Here is a 21358-nt window from a genome sequence, read left to right as displayed (position 1 = left end):
ATTCTGAAAAGTTATAGGGGAAATTAACATTAGAGAAGCTTCTCTTGAAGCTATAAGCTTCATCTACAGTATTTAAAATCAGAGGCAAATAATTTTACAAAGACAAGCTCAAGAAAGGTATCATCTTCTGCAGTCTGACCATCATTTGAATGTTTGGGAGTATCTCAGTACCTACTTTCCAATTCCTTTTGAAGCATATATATATAGGCTGTCTGTTTCACACTTGTCTTTCCTGGACCCAAAAGGAAAGGTATCTCCTTTTCATCAGCAAAATGGTTTTCTACTAAACTGATATTGATCAGAGAGTCCTATCTGGTAAAAAAAAAAAAAAAAAAAAAAAAAAACAGGAAATAGCGTCACTGCTTTTCCTTACTCAAAAATGGTCTTCTGGAGATGTTTTAACAGCAGCTGATTCATTATAACAATTTTCTCACAAAAATTTCCTCTAAGAATTTGATTTGGTGGCTTTCATCTTGGCTTTTCCTACTCTGAGACTACCAACAGCAGATTGCTTTTCAAGGCAAAACAACTTCTTTCTGAACCTCCTGCCATTCCTGGGAGTGAAACTAAAGACCAAGTAATCAAATGTCCACAATGATTTTTTTTTTTTTTTAATCCTGCCCAGATAATTCACCGATTCCTATTTACCGGGTACGCACTACCTTCACTCTTCAATAAGAGATGTCTCCCTAGGGAGAGACGATCTCACCTGACATTTTAGTAAGATTTCCCAACCCCCTCCCACACAGTATGACTCTCTGGCCTCCTGGAGGAGGTGAGAGAACAATGTCATCAGCAGCCATTTTGCCCCATGAATAAAACCAGCTACTGTCTTTCCATAGCACGTGCTCTTATCTACCTGTATCTGATTTTCTCATTCTTTCTCTTCTATGATGTCAAGCTTCAAACTTACTCAAAATATTCTTTAAACCACCCTTTTTTTTTTTAAGATTTATTTACTTATTTGAGAGAGCGAGAGAGAGAGAGAGCTAGAGTGCACAGGGGGTAAGGGCAGAGAGCAAGGAAGAGAGACTCTTAAGCAGACTCCACCCTGAGCACGGACGCCAAAGCGGGGCTTGATCTCACGACCCTGAGATCATGACCTGAGCAGAAATCAAGAATCTGGCGCTTAATCGACTGCGCCACCCAGGCGCCCCTTAAACCATCTTTTTAAGAAACTGTGTTTAGGGTCCAATTATCTTGCCAAACTGATGGTTTCCAGCCAAACTCCTAATCAAGAAGGAAAAGACAAACCTCCATGGTCACCCTATCTTACGGGACATGCGATAAGAAACACATGTAGATTTTGTAATATACTCACCCTCTCCCACAAACCAATACAGCTTTCAGCTTTTTCTTTTTCAAGTTCCTCTAGATCTGCACACTAAGTCATAATGCTGTGCCCAATAACAAATCATATGGAAAAAATACATCCATTAGGAGAGAAACAATTCTTCAACTATGTGTTGTTTCTGGGTTGTACACTGAGGGCTTTGTCATGAGAGACCACATCCGTGCAGGATGGTGGCGTCTTCTGCCAGGATAAGGAGAAATTATCCTAAATCATAAAGAATAAAAAACCTTCATGGTCCCCCTTGGCCCTTGCTCTTGTCCTGTCAGAAGAAGGTCTGTGGAAGGCGCAAGATGCACTCTGAATGGAGATTGCACATTACCAAGAGAACTCCCTGGTCCTTTCTCAGTTTCCTCTCGCAAAGCAAGTGGACGGATAGTCCCTACAGTAAATGGTCTCCAAAAATCCTTAGAGTTTTTTTCCCCCCATGGTGTCCTGTATTTCAATGTTAAGTGAATGAAATGACATCCCTTTGGTTCCCTGCCTTATTCAATATTCTAAACCACTGAATTCTCTCTAAATATAAGAAAGCCATGATCGCCACTTTACCCGTGTCCACCCTCTGTAATTCTTCCCTTTTCCAAGCACAGCATCAAGGGATGTTCAGGCTTCCCTTCCTTTCACACACCAATCAAAAGCCCCTTCCATGACTGGAGAAAAATCTAAATTCCAAGAACTTGGCAGTGCTGGGGCTGTTACTAGGCCAGACTCATTAGCATTCCAAACAGGGCCTGAAGAACTGCTAAGTAGCAAAGTTTTCTTTAAAGGGCTTGGAATTTAAAAACAGGAAAAGAAAGGATGTGATAGGAAATGTTTTATTTTCCCTCATTCAATGTTACATTTCCTTTAATTTATGGATATCTTGATTTACACACATAATTGTGCTGAGTATTTCACCCTTTATTTATTTATTTTTTTTTTATTTCACCCTTTAAACTTCCCTGAACGCTGGAGTTAGAAGAAACAGCTTGACCAGATGTCTTTTTTAACAATCAATAAACCCTAAATCCGTATCTCATCTCCTCTCTCATGTCTCATTAAAAAAAAATTAATAAAAAAGTATACCTTAATGACACTCCAAATACCATGATTGATCTGTTGAATTGTAGTCAGATGATACTTGGAGTGTAGTTTTAAAACCGCTGCCCCCACCTGGGGGGCTCAGTCGTTAAGCATCTGCCTTGGACTCAGGTCATGATCCCAGGGTTCTGGGATCGAGCCCCGCATTGGGCTCCCTGCTCAGCAGGGAGCCTGCTTCTCCCTCTCCCTCTGCTCTTTCCCCTGCTTCTGCTCTCTCTCTCAAATAAATAAAACGTTTTAAAAAAATAAATAAATAATAAAACTGCTGCCTAAAACAAGATATTTAATTATATATATGTTTTATATTTATGTATAACTAAATTATTTCTATGTTCCTTCATCAATAAACACAAAATAAAATCAAGAAAATACTGGGTTATGTAACTAACTCAACATTTTCTTTTTATTTACATCACTGCTACAATAGTGGGAAAACATTGGGAAATGTTTTATAGGCGAAACATTTTCTGGCTTTTTAAATTATAGCAAATCTGGAAAAAGAAACCATTGATATTTAAATGTGTAACATGATTCAACTCATGCTAGTAAATAGATTTAGGTGTCCTCCTTAGGACGTTATCATTTAAAGAAAATATATATGAATTTTTAAAATATCTGGCATGTACCTGTATAGCTTTCCAAACATTCACACAGACATAACATCATTTCATACCCCCAAAGAACCACTGAGGAACAGAGGACACATATAATTAGTACTCCCAATTTAAAGATGGGGAACCGAATTCAGATATTAAATACTTTGTCCAAGTTCTCAGAACCTCTTCAAGGTAGAATAGAATTCAAACCTGAGCACTTCAACAGCTTTTCCAAAATCCACATTGCCTTTAAAAGCTCATTATCAAACATCTATTTACTTAATGATTTGATTTCAACCTTGAAATTAAATATGATTTCTAGATAATTGTATCATAACTAACCAATTTCTTCAGTAGTTCAAAGTGGACCCAAGTTTTAAATATTAAAATAGGAGGGAAAAAATGAGTTGAAGACAGACTTTTAAGAGATAGAAAAATTTACTGTGCCATTTCTGAAATGGTTACACAAAGATCACATTTCAATATTACATATTAATTAGGAATCATAATTCATATCTAGCTCTGGCACAAAATACATTTGTTTTACGGGGGAGTTTTTAATTGAAAGTATTTTTGCAATAAAATTTTCTAATTTTTGAGATCTGAACTAATGGTTTATTATCTCAGAATCTGTATTTTAAATCCTGCTTTTTATACATCTCCACAATAATAATTAATTCATGTACACTGTGTGAACATTAGGTGCCACAATTACCCCATCAAGTGGATAAGCTACTCGTGCCTAAACAAAAGCTATCTACATTAAAAGGAAATACATTCACAATTAAATGTACTGTAAGAAATAGAGATTCTCATGTATATACTTTCATGGAAAAGATTCAGGTCTCAAATCATGTTTATTCATGTGCTAATGAATAATGTACTTATTTTGAAAAAGTCTGTTTCATAAACTCCCTCTTTTTTTTTATTTTGTAGCAACATTATTGAAGTATTATTTAGGTGCAATAAACTGCTGCCTTCCCTCTGACCCCACACCATGACCTCCACCCTTTGATTTCCTCAGAGTCCCTTCCTTCAAGAGCTGATGCCAAAGGTTAGACTGGACCAGACTTGAGGCTTTACTACAGCATGTAGAAGTATTCAGATAATCCTCCTTTTCATCAAGCAGTAAACTGTGCCTGAAACAGCGCTAGTATAAAAAGCCCAAAAGTACTAAACTGGAAAGAGAATAGTCTTCTAGAAGCACGAAAGGTAATTAAAGTCTTCTCATTTGAAAATCTGATTGAAAGGGGTGCCTGGGTGGTTCAGTTGGTTAAGCGACTGCCTTTGGCTCAGGTCATGATCCTGGAGTCCCGGGATTGAGTCCCGCATCAGGCTCCCCGCTCAGCAGGGAGTCTGCTTCTCCCTCTGACCCTACCCCCTCTCATGTGCTCTCTCTCTCTCTCTCATTCTCTCTCTCAAATAAATATATAAAATCTTTAAAAAAAAAAAAGAAAAAGAAAATCTGATTGAAAGGACATAGGAAATATGGCTTCCTGGAAGTTAAGGGGTAATCCTATTTGGCTGCAGTGGGCACGTGTTGTCTTTGCCTTTCCAGTGTCCATGGCTTTTCTCTGGCAACAGAACCCTGACAGAATAATGGAGAAGGGCTCTTCTCCCACTCAGAGCATGATGATGTCACCTCTGTAAGCAGAGCATCTCATTCCCTAGCCACAATGTTTGGCTGAAGATGGGACCATTATCCCAGTCGAGCAACAGTGATGACTGCTGTCCTTCTGGGGTCTGAGGAAATGAGGCACTCTTTTCAGCTCTGGGTGTAAGAGGATAGGGTACTGTAAGGCAGAAGTTGCTAGCAGCCATGCCGTCACCATAGGCGGAAGCTTGCCTGAGGATGGAAACAACGCTCATGATAAAACAGAATCAAGGCATAGAGTCTATAACAGTGCTATGCCTAGACTCTTCGGTTACCTTGATTACAAAGTTCTCTTTGCTGACAATTGTTCCAGTTGGGTCCTCAGTTTCTTGCACCCTGATTAATAAAGGGTCTTCAGATTCACTAGTTCTGTCATAACAAGGAAAGTGACATGTTTGGAGCTCTTATCCATTACTCCAGTAGGACTAGAAAGAGCAAACTGGTATAAACTGCAACAAAAGGAATTTATGTTAGCTGAAAGGAAGCATCACAGAGAAACTTTCAAAAAAGTTTATAAAGAGGGGGTTTTTAAGTGTTTTCCTTTAATGCTTTTATTTACAAGGATTCTTCAACAGTTTGTGTGCATATATATACACTAAGATTCCAGTGATAGTAAAATCTCCTTTTATGGCATAATTAAAAAAGCTAGAGCCTGCATATTTTTGTTCATTAGGTATATCCAAGAGGCAGCAGTAAGAACACTCTCCATGCCTTTCAGATCCCTATGATTTTGTCTAAAAATCATTAGTATTCCCAGGATAAGTAACCATCATCATTTGATTAGTCACTATTCAAAATTTAACAAGATTATCCTAGGCAAATTTTTTTATTTATAAACTGATTAATTATCCAAATTAGATCAATGGTTTTGCTAATCCCTCTACCAGTCACAGATGTTCATTAGGAGTTCTTGGCCAATAGGAAACTAGAGAAGCTGTCCAGTGGAAAATTGTGCAAAATCTCTACCCTAATGGCTCCAAAGCAAACATTTGTTTTTTGGTTCAATAAATAAAATAGAATTGTTTCCTTTTACCACTATGTTCTACCAGGGAAGAAATGTTAGCAACTAAAATAACAGGTTGTCTTTACAATTCTAGTCAAGGAAGATAGGGCATATATATGCCAAGCAATTCTAAGGTTATTACTAATGTTGATACACTTCAGGTGTTTGCATTACATCAAAAGGATAGCAGGCATCAAACCACTAATAAAAGATAAATATAACATAATAAAAAAAACAAATAATAAAAAAAAGATAAATATAAGTGCCTTCAATTTAGTAACCTGCATTATCAAAGTGAGGAAGAAAAAAAAGCCAAAACCAAAATAAATAATAGATAAGGCACTGTGCCTTTGAACAGCCTATTAAACAAATACCAGCTTAAATTGGTTTACTGCAAAATTTTATAAACATAATGCAGGAGAACTTTCAACATCCATGCACTATGAACTCAACCAAGCTTCCACAAAGAGACTCATGCTGATTTTTTGGGTGTAATAACAATAATAGTAGTAGTAATAACAGTGGTTTCTACCTATTTAATTTAGGTGCCTGATGCTAAGGGTTTGATGTTTACTAAGTGTTTCACAATGTTAATTGCCATTAATCTCATGGCAATAGTATAACCTAAGCAATAATCCCACTTTACAGATAAAGAAATAGAGGTTTCAGTATTAAGTAACTTCTTAAGGTCATACCAAGAAGCCTGGAGATGTAATTTGAAATCAGGTTTGTCTGAACCAAACTCAGAATTTCTTGAGTACCTATTATCTGACAGATACTGTATGCAGCATTAGGGACATAATTGTGAACAAAACCAGACGGGCTCTGCCCTTACAGAGTTTAAGTAAAATTAAAACTACAACTGTGATAAATTTTCTGAAGGGAAAAAATATGGTGCTATATGAGCATACAAAAAAGGAGCTCACACAGTCTGGGAGACCAGGAAAAGTTCACTGCAGAAGGGTCAGTGAGCTGAAATCTGAATGATGAATAGGTTAGGTATAAATTAGGTAAAAGGTAAAGGTTTAAGCAGGGAAACCTACCAGACAGATGAGAAAACATATAAAAAGGCCCTGTGGTAAGAGGGAACTCAGAATGTATATGCAACTAAAAAAGGTGGCGGCGGGCAGGGGGGAGGGGAGAGAGGCATTGTGCCCGAAGCAGAAAACCAGGGAAGAAAGCATGGAACAAGATGAGGCTTGTATCTCAGAGTCCAGAAAAGCCTGAAGTTGCACTGGGCTTAATGACCTTTTATCCATACATAAGCAAATGAAAGAGAAACTCTCAAGTCTATGTGTTCCATTTTTAAAATAAAGCGTTCAAAAGTCACAATGAATATTTTAATCTGTAAAACTTTTTGGGTCTAAAGTGAAACAATGTTGTCCCTTCAGTGATTCTAAGACAAGTTACTTTTCATCCCCAGTACAGCGACCTGGTTCAGGCTGCTTCATTTAGACCCTGATTCCCCTGATTCCTCCTATGCCTACCATTTGCAACCTCATTCTATTCTTTCTCTTTACCACTGTCTGATCCTTCTAGAGCAAAACCTGATCATTTCACTCTCCTTAAAAATCCTTCAATGTCTTCACATTACCTAATGGGGAATATATGATCTGGCCTTTGTCTTCCTATCCAGTTCCATCTTCTGCTAGAATATAGTCAAGCCAGGATTTGAGGATGTCCAGAGAACAGGTTCATTTATTGATGCTTGATTATTCCCAATATATTGGTCACATCAGCATGATTCAAGATGGCTTCTTACCTGCTCATATTACAATTAACTGAATGGAGGGAGGGGAGGGGAGGGAAGGGGAGATGGCAGCAAAAGCCTCCTTTAAAGGCCTGACCTCAAAGTATAGTACATGATCACCCTGGCTGCAAGGGAGGCTGGGAAATGTGGTCTTTATTCTGGGCACCCACAAACTCAAATACTTCTGTTAGTATGGAAAAAAGGAAAAATGAATTTGAGGGAGTAACTAGCAGTCTCTGATATAGAAATTGAAATAAAAATGCATTTTGCTAAATTGGACAGAGCTCAAACTAAATGATGCAGTTGGCATCAGTTCTTTAGAGTTTATCACATTAATTACAACTTCCATTTCAGAAAAAAAAAATGTGCAAAATGAATGTTGACCTACTCTTTAGAAAACTGTCACAGTATAACTTTATATACTATTCCCAAAGTAATTACTGCCTCTCAAAACTCCTACATGACTATTTACCTAAACAGTTCTTTATGCAGTTTCCTCAATAATAACAGTGTTTTTATACTTGCAATTTGATAATATTTTAAAAGACTTTCTGAGAGATTCTTTAGCAGCTAAGACTGGAAATAAGCACTGGGTTTCACCCTAACAGATAACAATGACTTCATTTGTACTGATCAGGGAAGGAGGCTCATTCTTCACATGAGTTTAGAATTGGAACTCAACTATTAAATCATGTCCTGCCAGGTAAATAGGGAAGAAAGGTAAATAAAGGCCCTTTTCTCATTTGTTATTAATCCTAGAGATGGAAGAGATGGATTAATTTAGTTAAGTTTTAAATAACTTTCATTGACAATGAGGCTTAATTTGACTTAAAATGTCACAATATTTACCATTTCTAGCCACAACTATAGAGTCTTTAGTACAACAAAATTCCTTCCTTTACATTTCCTGCCTATTTTAACACACCAGGTTTGAAATTAGCCTCTTTGAAAACATGGTTGAAAACAAAAATCTACTTGAAATGCAAATGTTTAAGTAGTTATGTCCCTGATATCAGTAATGACCTTGAACACTTTAGCCAAACACAAGTAACTAGTCCTTAAATCATTAACTTATTTTGGATCCCTAATGTAACTATGTTGGTGATTTGTGTAATATACTTTTTAAGTCACTGTCTTTAATTGGTATGATGTGCTTCCACTGAATTAATTTGGACATTACAGAAATGCAGCAAAACCCCAATAATGTTTTGTATCTTTCACCTCAAAAGTATTTTTCTAAAGATATTACAATTTAAACACCTATCATAGAAGATCATGGCACATTACAATGAGAGGAAATAGAATGACATTGTTTTACTTTTTAAATTATTTTGTAATTTGTACATATCTATATTTTTCACTTTATTTCTCTGTCCTATATGCAAATACACTTCAAAGAAGTTCTTATTTGTACATTGCTACCAGTGAAGATTCCAAGAATAAGAGCAAATAACAACACTGGAGAATTTTAAGTTCTTAAAGAGAATGGCCAAACATGTATATATTGGAATAAGCTTGAGTCAAAGCACATTCTAACAGACTCAGTCAATAGACGGAATATAAATTAATGAAGAAAAAAAATACTGCAACTTGCTCTCTTCAACCTGTATTTAAATGCTTATCCTTTTCCAGAACTTATTCCTAAATTTCAAAAATAAAAATTACCAGTTGTCATATGTTCTCTTTTATTTTTCTTAAGTTCAATAAATTCCCCAACTATTCTCTGGTTTCATATTAGCAAATTATTTCCAACTAAACTTCTTTGCCAATAGCAGTTAAAATAAAAAATGTCTCTGTGCATGTGTTATATAATATCCACAAAGAGAAAGAGCGGATTTAAAGTAAGAAATTGTCTCATAAAATGCTTACAAATTCACCCTTTGCACACATTAAAAACAAAACTGAACTTTCAGAAATATCAACTTTTCTTTAATGTGGCTATAACACGGAAACCATTAAATAAGGCTATATACATTATTTTTTCCAGACTGTAGGTTTTATCACATGTTGGGCCAGGTAAGTACAGAGATAGGACCCAAGAGATTATTAAACTACCTATTAAAATAAGATTTAATGGCACCATAAAACTAATGACAATTTTCATCTGTTTTAAAAGAATTACCTATATGGATTCTCAAAACATTTAATAAGAAGAACAATTACATTGACTTTTTTCCAGAGAAGGACTGATGTTAACAGCTACTTAGAGATTTGAGAATATATATATTCTAAATATTTATGGAGCCAAGCACTTGAGATACTCAGTGACAAAACCAAAAAATCCCTGCCTTCGAAGAGTTTATAGCCAGACGATAAACAATGGATATTTAAATAGTAAATTATGTATGTATGGTATGTAATAAGATAGTATTGGGGGGAAGGTAAAGCAGGATAAGGAGAATAGGAAAGACTGAGGCAAAATGTTAAATATGTTACCAATGACCCACCAATTCCACTGCTAGGTATATACCTAGTAAAAGAATTAAACATACGCATACACACAAAAACCTGTACAAGACTATTCATAGCAGTATTATTCATAATACTTAAAAAGTAGAATCAACCTCAAAGATCCCTCAACTGATAAATAGAGAGACACAACATGCTAAGTCCTTACAATAGGATACTGTTTGGCAATAAAAAGGAATGGAGTGCTGGTACGTGCTATGACATGGATGATTCTTGAAAACATTATGCTTAGTAAATAAGCCCAGACACAAAAGGAGGATTCCACTTATGTGGGGCACCTAGAATGGGTAAATTCATAGAGACAGAAAGTAGACTAGGGGTTACAGAGAGGAGGAGGGGACGTGGACAGAGTGATTGTCTAAAGGGTACAGAGTTTCTGTCTGGGATGATGAAAAAGTTCTGCAAATGGAAACTGGTGATGGTTGCACAACATTGTGAATGTGATGAATGCCACTGAATTTTACACTTAAAATAGTTAAGATGGTAAATTGTATGTTATATATATTTTCCCACATTTACTATTTAGAAAGGCACTAAGAAGTTACTATTAATTTACCTACTAAGCAGTGATCTAAGCTCACACTCCTCTTAGCTCTTTCTCTCCCATACCGGACTGCCCAGAAGCCGGCAGAAATCAGAGAGCCCTGTTCAGTGATTTCTCTGGTAATCAAACCTGCCATTGTGACTTCCTTCATTCACATAAGCGAATAATCCAAATGGAGCCAAATTCCATCACTCGATATTCTGAAATTTAAGAAGAAAGACGCAGAGTATAGGAATTGCTGGATCCAAGTCATGTGAAAGGCAGGACTCAGAGAAAGTTTTGCTACTTAGATTCCCAGAGCAGCCTTGGGTTTCTGCCTTTCTTACTGCTCAGTTGTTGAGCTCATCATTCAATTTCTTGGAGCTCCTCCAGTATCCTTATAATTAACATTTCCTTCTTTGCTTAAGCTAGGCAGAGATGGTTTCTGTTCCTTACAAACAAAAGAACCTTATTTCTAATACATTATAGACTTTTGATTCTTAGCTTTTATCCATATGGGAAAATGATATACACGTATATTTTGCTTTCCAAATCTTTTGGGCTTTTGAGATCAGGTGGAAAGAATTAAGATAGTAAAGGGTACTGATAGATTGTTTTTTCAAGAGTCCCAAGACAATTCAATACAAGGTTTGTAGATAATTTAACTAAATGTGAGTTGGAATATCATTTTATTCTCTGAAATTTTCACAAAAAACAGGTTGCCTCCCCACCCACCCCCCATCGGAAAGTAGAGCATTCCTATGAAACCTTTCAAAAGCCGAAATGGCATAAAGCAAAGAAGCAATTACCATTTCATAAAAGCAAAAATCCTCTTTGGATTTCTTTCAATTAGTGAAGACAGGTTATTAATGTAGGTCTTTTGTAAAAGTAAAATGGGATAAAGTGAACTTTCAGATAGTAGGAGACACCTGTAATACACTTTGATTTGCCACTAGAAAAGTCAATCAACAACTTTATGGTCCAGTTTTATTTTTTGGCTTGTTGTGGGTTCTGTTTGTTTATGCTCTTATATTTAGCTCTGACGATCCTTGCATAATTTGAGGAATCCTCTTTTCTTTTTTTTCTTTTTTTTTTAAGATTTTACTTATTTGACAGAGAGACACACAGTGAGAGAGGGAACACAAGCAGGGGGAGTGGGAGAGGGAGAAGCAGGCTTCCCACTGTGCAGGGAGCCTAATGCGGGGCTCTGATCCCAGCATCCTGGGATCATGACCTGAGCCGAAGGCAGAGGCTTAACGACTGAGCCACCCAGGTGCCCCAAGAATCCTCTTTTCGATAGGAGATAAGATGTGGAGAAGAGTAGTGTCTACTCTTAGTGATTGTTTTAAAATTAGTCATTATCACAAGGCCTTGGAGAGCTAGATATCTAGGAATTACTTAATTAAAAACTTCAGTTTTCTCTAGGACTCTATTGAGAAGTGTTTTGGATAACTAATACATAATAAAAGTCCAGCATTTTGTAATTTTCACAAAGAAATTTTTTTTAAGATTTTATTTATTTGACAGAGAGAGAGAGAGCACAAGCAGGGGAGGAGAAAAGGGAAAGGGAGAAGCAGGCTCCCCGCTAACAGGGAGCCCGATGCGGGGCTCGATCCCAGGACCCCCGGATCATGACCTGAGCCGAAGGCAGACGTTTAATTGACTGAGCCACTCAGGCACCCCCCACACAAAGAAATTTTTTATGAGGGTATTTTAATAGTAGATCAAATACTTACTAATCGATAGAACCTCAATAACACATTTGAATTCTAAGAATTTAGGCATGTATTCAGATTATGCTTTGTTCACTTCCTAAGTCTTTCCCTGTGTTCATGGGAATCTATGAAAGGTATTCTATACCAAGTGAGAATGTGTGTGTGTGTGTGTGTGTGTGTGTGTTGAACAGTCACAGGCAGTATGAGGCAAAAACTTAGAGGGTCTGAACCAAATTTAAACTTCTCACAATTGGTAAATAAGCATAAAGTATGTTTTTAGATCATTTCTTCTATCTTTTCATATCTCAAAAATATCAAATTGTTTCCGTCCTTTTTTGGAGCTATCAAATGGACAGTAAAATTTCACCAAGCTTCTTTTTCAATGGAAGAAAAAAGTACCAAGAATATATGATCAAATTATGGGTATGGATTTGAGACAAGTATCCATCCTCATGATCTTTCAAAGTTTGGCTTAAATACCACCTCCTCCTCGAAGCCCTCCCCAGATCATACCAGCCAGAAGCAACGAATCCTCTTCTGACTTCTTTATGATACTGGTTTTAATCGTCTTATGACATTTGAAAAGAATTGCCTCATGTTGTGGTTATTCAATATCAGTCTTACCTCCATCACTAGTTACTAATGGTAACTAGTAACCACTAGTTAGTTCACAAATATTTATTAAACAGAAATTGTTTAATGACAGTTCCTTACCTTGTGGCATTTATAGCACTAAGAGCAAAGAAGGTGTCAATACATTTACTCCCATAGATCCTAGCCAAGTTCTCAAAGGAATGTCATACTATAAATTCTCAAAGACAGTTTTAGTTTTTTGTGTGTTTTTTTTAAGATTTTATTTATTTATTTATTTGAGAGAGAGAGAGCAAGCAGGCAAGCATGAGCAGGGGGAGAGGCAGAGGGAGAAGCAGACTCCCTGCTGAGCCAGATGTGGGGCTCCATCCCAGGACCCTGGGATCATGACCTGAGCCAAAAGCAGAGGCTTAACTGACTGAGCCACCCAGGCGCCCTGACAGTTTTAGTTTTTGAGATAATAATTTAACACAGTATAAGATCTAGCATCTCTGGGGTGTCTGGGTGGCTCAGTTGGTTAAGCATCTGCCTTCAGCTCAGGTCATGATCCCAGGATCCTGGGATTGAGCCCCACATTGGGCTCCCTGCTCAGCAGGGAAGTCTCTCTCTCCCTAAGCCCCTCCCCCTTCCTCATCCATTCTCTCTCTCTCAAATAAATAAATAAAATATTAAAAAAAAAAAAAAAAAAGATCAGGGGCACCTGGGTGGCTCAGTCATTAAGCGTCTGCCTTCAGCTCAGGTCATGATCCCAGGGTCCTGGGATCGAGCCCCACATTGGGCTCCCTGCTCAGCGGGAAGCCTGCTTCTCCCTCTCCCACTCCCCCTGCTTGTGTTCCCTCTCTCGCTGTGTCTCTGTCTGTCAAATAAATAAATAAAATCTTTAAAAAAAAAAAATCTAGCATCTCTTCCCACTGTATCCCAAGCACATAGTCAGGGTTCATTAAATATTTGTTGAATGAATTAATGACTCCATCTGTGGCATGCTCCAGCATAAACCACATCACAAGGAAAGTTATGGACTTGATTCATGATGTAAACACATCTTCAATTTTATGATTAAAGTTTTTTTTCTAAATAACCTCATCATTTAACTTATTCTCAATTCTGGGTTGGATTTCTGTGGGTATGTGTTGGTATAAACTACAAAATAGCTATTGCTAACCAATTATTAATTTTTTATTTTGAGAGAGCTAATCCATCCATTTTGAAGATACTTAATAAAGGGGCGCCTGGGTGGCTCAGTTGTTAAGCGTCTGCCTTCGGCTCAGGTCATGATCCCAGGGTCCTGGGATCGAGCCCCACATCGGGCTCCCTGCTCAGCAGGAAGCCTGCTTCTCCCTCTCCCACTCCCCCTGCTTATGTTTCCTCTCTCGCTGTGTCTCTCTCTGTCAAATAAATAAATAAAATCTTAAAAAAAAAAAAAAAGGATACTTAATAAAAACATTTCAATCATACATACCCAAAAAGAAATCCTTCACAAACTATTGCCTGTAGAGGGTGATTCAGGATATAAAAGTATAGTGACTACTTAGATTCCAAACATCGACAGATCAGCCATGCTAAAGTGCATACGTCTTACATGCATAAACAGACTTCTAAAATAAAACAAACTATCGAGTTAGTGCCTAAGTTAAATCAATCATTTATAATTGCTCAGCATTACTGGTCAAACATTTTTCCATAATACATTTTCAATACTAATAATAGCAAGGAACAAATTTGGTTTATGGTAGACATATGACCATCTATTTCAGCAACATGCACTGTCCTAGTTTGTAGATTTCCTTCACTGAGCATGACCAGGACAATACTTTATTTATGCTTTTTAAGATAAATACTGTTGGGACACCTGGGTGGCTCAGTTGGTTAAGCGTCTGGCTTCAGCTCAGGTCATGATCTCAGGGTCCTGAGATCGAGTGCCGCATCAGGATCCTTGCTCAGCAGGCAGTCTGCTTCTCCCTGCTTGTGCTCACTCTCTCACGCTCTCTCTTTCTGTCTCTCTCTCTCTGGCAAATAAATAAATAAAATCTTAAAAAAAAAAAAGATAAATACTGTTGACCAACAGTAATAAGAAACTGAAGAATCCTTAAAAATATCACTTTCACTTTAGCTAACTCTTCTGACAATACAGTAATTAATTAAAGAATATTTAATTAAAGAAACATATTTAGAATCTGGGAATACAGGAGATACAAAAGTGAAAATGAAAATCACCTATCCATTCACCATGCAGTACCACCACCATTAATATGCTATTCTATTTTTTTCACTATTTTCCGTATATAGTGTTTTGTATTTTTTAATTAGAATTATGGTTTTCTGAAGGCATATATTGAAAACTTTCCTATCTAAATCTGCATGGGAGAAGAAAGATAACCACAAAAAATAGGCATCAATACATTTGAAAGGCACAGTTTTATCCATTAAATGAATGAATGAATGATCATTAAACTTTCACTTCTCATTATAATCTGATGATCTGCTACCAAGATATGGTGTTTAAAAAAAAAGGAGTAAGGGGCGCCTGGGTGACTCAGTTGGTTAAGCGACTGCCTTTGGCTCAGGTCATGATCCTGGAGTCCTGGAATCGAGTCCCACATCGGGCTCCCTGCTCAGCAGGGAGTCTGCTTCTCCCTCTGACCCTCCCCCCTCTCATGCTCTCTCTCTAAAAAAAAAAAAAAAAAAAAAAAAGGAGTAAAATTCATTCTGTTATTATGCTATAAATTTATCAGAAAGGTCCATTATTACTTCTTCTAAATTTATATATGAAGAGACACCCTGTGCCTGGAATTTCAGTTTTAAATTATGAGTCTATCGTATTCTGTCTATATTCCATCTGTACAAGAACAGCTCCAAGGGAAAAATGCGATTATGAAATATGCTACCTATGCAAAAAAAAAAAAAAAAAAAATCTTCTGTTAAACTTAGAATGAGGCCAAGGAGTTGCCTGTGAACTCTAGTCAATCAGAAGGAAGCATCAGGGGCATTTGAGGAGGGATGGTTGTTTACCTGACTGAGCTCTCTCCACAAGAGAGTGTCTAAAAGTTGCAATGTTATTTATGGAATGACTTCTAAGTATAAGAAACAGTCGACCTGTTAACTTAAAATAGGCTTTATGTTCACCACTTCAGAAACTGTCTTTGTACTTGAGCAGATTTCAAGTTCCATAACATGACAGGACTAACCCTTAGACTTTCCAAAACAACCGAGTATTCAAGATTATACTGTCTTCTTCCTCTCCACTGAACACGCATGCAAATATTCAATGGATTTTTAGATATTTTTATCACAATAACATATGCCTTAGCCAAAACAAAGCTAAGTTTATATAGCTAGTTCTAGCAGGAAATACTGGCTGCTAACTTGAAGGGTTCTATCTGGAAAACTAAAGATAACCTACAAATTATTCTAAAATAACACTTGACTATAACCATTCCTTGTTTCATCTACTTAACTCTTCACTGATCAGACAGTCCTAGGAAGAGAAAGATTTTTAAAGCTATAATAAGAGTAGCATAATTCAATGACAAACAGAAAAGATAATAATAAATCAGATCTGCACACATTTAAATCCAAAACATGAAACAGAGTAAAAGATCAGGAAGGGAAATTCAAGGGACTATAATTGGGAACAATAAAAGGTACACATTTAAAGTTTTATTCATCCAAGGAATGAAGTCAGAATTATAAACTGTGTGACATACCACCACCCTACCTAACGTCCATCATTGAACATGGAAACAAAGGAACTGAAAAGTTCACTGAATTGGCCAAAATCAAGCGAGAGTGTACAAAAATAAGGGGTCCAATCTTCTGTCATTCTGTCTAAGAGATTATTATGATGCTTTGTAATCACTGTATCCATGATGCCACCTGAGGGTTTCCTGAGACTTTAACTAGTGGGTGTTGAATCTTGGTAGACCCTGTGAAGAAGCAATCACTTACACACACACACACAAATACACTTATGCACACATGTCATTTACTAACCTCTCAACCATGTGGAGGATAGACAATGAAGGAGTTCAGTACCTTTTCACTGATTCTATCCCACCCGTCCTGGAAGTTCTGCTGTGCTCATTCCCACTGTATGGTATCTAACCATTGGTCAAATGGATGGACCCAGAAATATGAAGTGTCACATATGGCAACGACCAGGGAAGTAAGTTTCAGGATAATGAAAATTTTAAAGGGGAGAAAAAACAATTACCACTACATTTGAAATTGTACAGCAGATCCCAAAACTCCCTCCCTTCTTCTTTTTTTTTTTTTTTTTTTAAGATTTTATTTATTTGTCAGAGAGAGAGCACAAGCAGGGGGAGCTGCAGGCAGAGAGAGAGGGAGGAGCTCCCTCCCAATGAGCAGGGAGCCTGACATGGGACTCGATCCCAGGACCCTGGGATCATGACCTGAGCCGAAGGCAGACGCTTAACGACTGAGCACCCAGGCACCCCTACTGCCTCCCTTCTTTTCTAAAAAATAAAAATAACAACCTTAAAATGTACCAGCAGTAAAAAGATTTACTTAAAATATATGCACCATCATCATTCTATAGGATTTAAAGTTTTCCTTAAATCAATATGTGTTTCCTAAATAGATCTTTAGATGAACAGTTAAGTTAGAAAATACCAATTAGGCCCCTCTGGCACCTACACAAGCTGGGAGAACAAGACCTCAGTCAGCAACACTTTGAGATTCAGAAACATCAAGTAATTATTGGTTAAAGGATAACTGGAGAAAAAAAAGAGGAAATGCAAATCTTTGCAACTGGGGCATTCTAATTTCTCACAGACTGAAAAATCAAACTTAGAAGCTGGGTCACAGAGCCCAAGAAAATCCTCCCACATTTCTAGTAGGAAGTACCTCTAAGAGGAGCTTGCTAAACTCTCATAGAGTGAAACTAATTTTTTTTTAGCAGAAAAATTCATTACCTGATTGCAAAACTTCCCAAAGCTAAATGATAATAATGCATATCCTCCAAAACTTCCTTATGTGCTAAATGTTAAAAGCAAATGTTAATTTGCAGACAAATATCTTTACCAAGAATTACCCTGAAATGCTGTGTAAACTAAGTTCTCATTAACTACTCCCTTAGGCTGAATTTTAAAAACCATCATGCTATCAAAAGTGTCAGGTAGATAAAAAGCTAAAACAGAAACCAGAAACTTTAAGATGAATCTTTAGCTCCACAAGTTAGAGAAAAGAATATCCAATCAAAGCACCAAGCTTCACCAAGGGCAGCATTTCTAAAGATCCTTCCGTACCCGCAGAATCAAGCTGTACAGAGGTCTTGTCCTATTAACCTCAACGACACTCAGTTTGTTAACAGAAAAATAATACTACACACATTCTAAGGAAACTCAACTTTCAAATCACCAGCAAGAAATATTGAATACAAATAAATATTTTTAGAAACATATGCTATGTTAAAGGTGGAGCTTACTTTTCTCAAGGCTTAAAGATTATAATGTGTAACGGAAGAAACCCACATTTTGCTGGGAATCTGGAGACAGGGTTACAGTTCCAGCTTGGGGCATGACTGTCCTCTGTTTCTTAGGCAAGTCACTTCATTTCTCTTCCCCTCAGTTCCTTGATCTCTAGAAGGAACAGGAGAGACTCCACTAACGTTTTAGTTTCCTGATTTACCATCTCTGGCCTTATGTGAGTATAGGTACACAAACACATATCTATGCTGAACAAGACACTACAAAAACATGGCCCTTTATTTATCCAGGTTTTATACTCTACTCCTAGTCCTTTTTATTATTTTGTCTACAAGTGTAACTATTGCCCACAGTCACAAAGGTAGTGATAATTACAATAGCTAACACATAAGTGCTTATTACACATAAGTGCTTATTACGTGCCAGGTACTGGGCTAGGCACTTTACATATATTAACTCCCTTCTTCCTCAACACAGCCCTATGAGATAGAAACCAGTATTATGCCCATTTTCAGACATGAGAAAACTGAGATACAGAGCAATTCTGTAACTTGCCCAGAGTCATAAGATTCACAGGCGGATTTGCCAGGATTTGACCCTAAACATTTTGGCCCTGGAGCATTTCCTGCTTAACTACCACCTAGAGAGTCTATGGTGGGAAAGGCGAAGTGCAGCAGAGTTCATCTGCAAAATGTTGTTGAGGGAGCAAAAACTGACCTTATACTGTGAATTCTGTCAGGAACAATCTGTAGCTCATGATTTACAAACCCAACACAGGCACTTGCCATTGATATATTTTTCTTTCACACTTCAGTTTCACAATTAACAGTGACCTTAAAGGGATTAAATTATATCTCCCTCCCTTCTTTCTCCTATTAGGGGAGATGCACAATTAACACAAACGGTGTAAGTACTGGTGACTTCCTCGTCCTCTGCCGAGTAGGCACCACTCCGTTATAATAGGGCTCGCAGTCACGGTCCAAGGACACTGCATGTCAGTCATGTGCCCTAAAACCTACAAGCAGAAAACAGTGACCAGCCAGGAGTGGAAACACCAGTTCCACAGCCTGAAATCTTGAAGACGGGGCAGTGTGAAGTACTGAGACCAGAAGGTAACCCAAAAAATGCCTGCGCATCAAAATACACTGCCTTGTGCGTTTAAACTGCTAACTGGTATTCACAAGTGCATTTCAACTGCTAACTGGTATTCACAATCAGGACAGAGAGAAAATGCTAGTAATCAAGGAAGTGTTATTTAACCAACTAGCACATGTTATGTTTACATACATATTTCCCCCATTCATAAATCAACTCGAATCTCAAGAGCCGTGCGCTTGGCCGAGTTCCAGGACAGATTCAGGATTTCAGTGGGCTAAGGCCCGGGAAGGAGAAAAGCACGTCTGAGTTCTGGAACCCAGGAAGCCCTCGGAGGCCTCTGAGGGTCACAGCGCTGCGCTCGCACCTAGGCTGCCCCTGACAGCGGGGGGCAAGTCCCCGATGGGCAAAGCTGAAAGGAAATTACTTCAGCGGAGAGGGGATGGTGAGCAACCCCCGCAGGGGCAAAGCCACACTTGGGCTCACCACCACATCGCTTGAGTTTTACGTCCAAGGCCACAGACTTTCATCCCCTGCTCTCACAAACCCGGCCCCGAGGGACAGGGGCTTGAGAGTGGTCGCTAGCACACCGGGGGAGAGGTGCAGTTTTGCTTTATCTTTAAGGGAAAACAAACATTTTAACGAAAACAACCCATGGAGAAGCTAGCGAAGACTCCCTCGCAGGGCCTGTCTCGGGGCTTTTGAATCACTTCCTCCTTTTCTGATGTCTCCGAGCTTGAGATTACGAGGTTGCTGAGAAAGTCTTGCCGCTCGGGGCAGCTTCCTGCGAGCGAGCCGAGCGCGCGGCGCTGTCCGCGGCGCAGACCCAGCCGCGCGGCCCGGCCACCCTCGGGCGGGAGCTGGGGGACACTGCGGCGCGAGCAGGGACAGGGACGGTTCAGGAGACGGAGCGCGGGCGCTGCCCAGCCCGCGCCCCCCGGCTTACCCCAGGGTGCTGATGAAGCCGTTGACCGAGCCCTCCGCGTACAGGGACACGATGTCCCCTATGTAGAGGAAGCTGGACATTTTATCAGACATGCTGCTTCATGCTCCAAAGTAGACGTCCCTCCTCTTCCCTTCTCCGGGGAGCCGCCGCGGCAGAGGCGGAACGGAGCGCTCGGCAGCAGCGCCGACAGCGGCGGCGAAGGGCACGGCCTGAGCGACCGAGTGTCGTGGCTCAGCCCTGCCCCCGCGCCGGGGGAGCTGACCAGGAGCGAAGCCGCCGCTGCGGACACCCCGCGACGTGCGCAGCCCCGGCGCCCCGAGAGCCGCAGCCGCCACTTCCCCGGCAGGTTTCCTGTTCCTTTCAGAAGTTTTCTCTCCAACACCTTTGCTCCTCCTCCCGCCTCCTCCGCTCCCCCCTCCGTGTCCCCCCCCCGCTCTGCGCCCCACCGCGGCCGTCCCCGGCGCCCGGCGGCTGCTGGTGGTTGCAGAGCCCCTCGGTCCCCTCGGGGGAATTTTTGGACCAGGTGGCGATGCCCATTGGGCTGAGGGGTGGAGAGGAGCCCGGGTGAAGGGGGTGGGAGGCCAATCAGCGAGCGGCGGCCGGGGGCGGAGCTGGACCCGGGCGGGGCGACTGAGCGGAGGCCCGGCCACCCGGGAGGCGGCGCGCTGTGGTGTACGGCGGGCGCTGGCGGGGCTGCGGGGGCCGCGAGCCGGGGAGAGGGCGCCTCATAGCCGCCCCGGAGCGTCCGGACCTGGCGTGCGACAGTCCCCGCCGGGGAAAGCGAAGGATGGCGGGGCCGGGACGTTTTCCCCGAGCTCTTAAGGGGGCAGGGAGGGTGACAATTGGCCTTGAGGCGGGCGCGGAGGACGCGGAGGACGCGAGCGGTGGAGTGAGCCCCCTAAACGCCGAGAGATGAAAAGGTGGAGCCGGAGTCCATGGGTGGGGTGGGGGTGGGTAATTTGCTGACGAGGGAAAGGACGGTGTTGAAGTAAGGGGGGAAATAGAAATAAAGAATAAATACATAATAAAGAAAGAAAATAAAGAGGGGGAAGGAAGGAAGGAAGGAAGGAAGGAAGGAAGGAAGGAAGGAAGGAAGGGAGGGAGGGAGGGAGGGAGGGAGGGAGGGAGGGAGGGAGGGAGG

At 39.8% G+C, this 21358-nt stretch overlaps 1 protein-coding gene and 1 long non-coding RNA gene across 6 annotated transcripts in view; one reads left to right on the top strand and one right to left on the bottom strand.

Annotated features, from left to right (window-relative positions):
* ITPR2 (inositol 1,4,5-trisphosphate receptor type 2) overlaps window positions 1-20634 on the bottom strand; it is a 497457-nt gene extending 476823 nt beyond the window's left edge. For 4 of the 5 annotated variants that reach the window (XM_035028031.1, XM_035028032.1, XM_035028034.1 and 1 more), the window contains exon 1: window positions 20218-20633. In XM_035028031.1, coding sequence (XP_034883922.1) covers window positions 20218-20309 — 92 coding nt within the window. In that variant the 5' untranslated portion in view covers window positions 20310-20633. Of the gene's footprint in view, window positions 1-20217 lie in introns of all 5 variants that reach the window. The other variant, XM_035028030.1, reaches the window with a different exon arrangement.
* Window positions 20635-20904: 270 nt separating this feature from the next.
* The window catches only part of LOC118025559, an 8225-nt gene continuing 7771 nt past the window's right edge, over window positions 20905-21358 (top strand). The window contains exon 1 of the long non-coding RNA XR_004683350.1: window positions 20905-21137. This is a non-coding gene — a long non-coding RNA (uncharacterized LOC118025559). The remainder of the gene's footprint in view (window positions 21138-21358) is intronic.

The sequence above is a fragment of the Mirounga leonina genome, unplaced genomic scaffold (assembly GCF_011800145.1).
Source record: "Mirounga leonina isolate KUSES-001 unplaced genomic scaffold, KU_Mleo_1.0 Mir_201, whole genome shotgun sequence".
Lineage (NCBI taxonomy): Eukaryota > Metazoa > Chordata > Mammalia > Carnivora > Phocidae > Mirounga > Mirounga leonina.
This window is presented reverse-complemented; position numbering and strand designations above follow the sequence as displayed.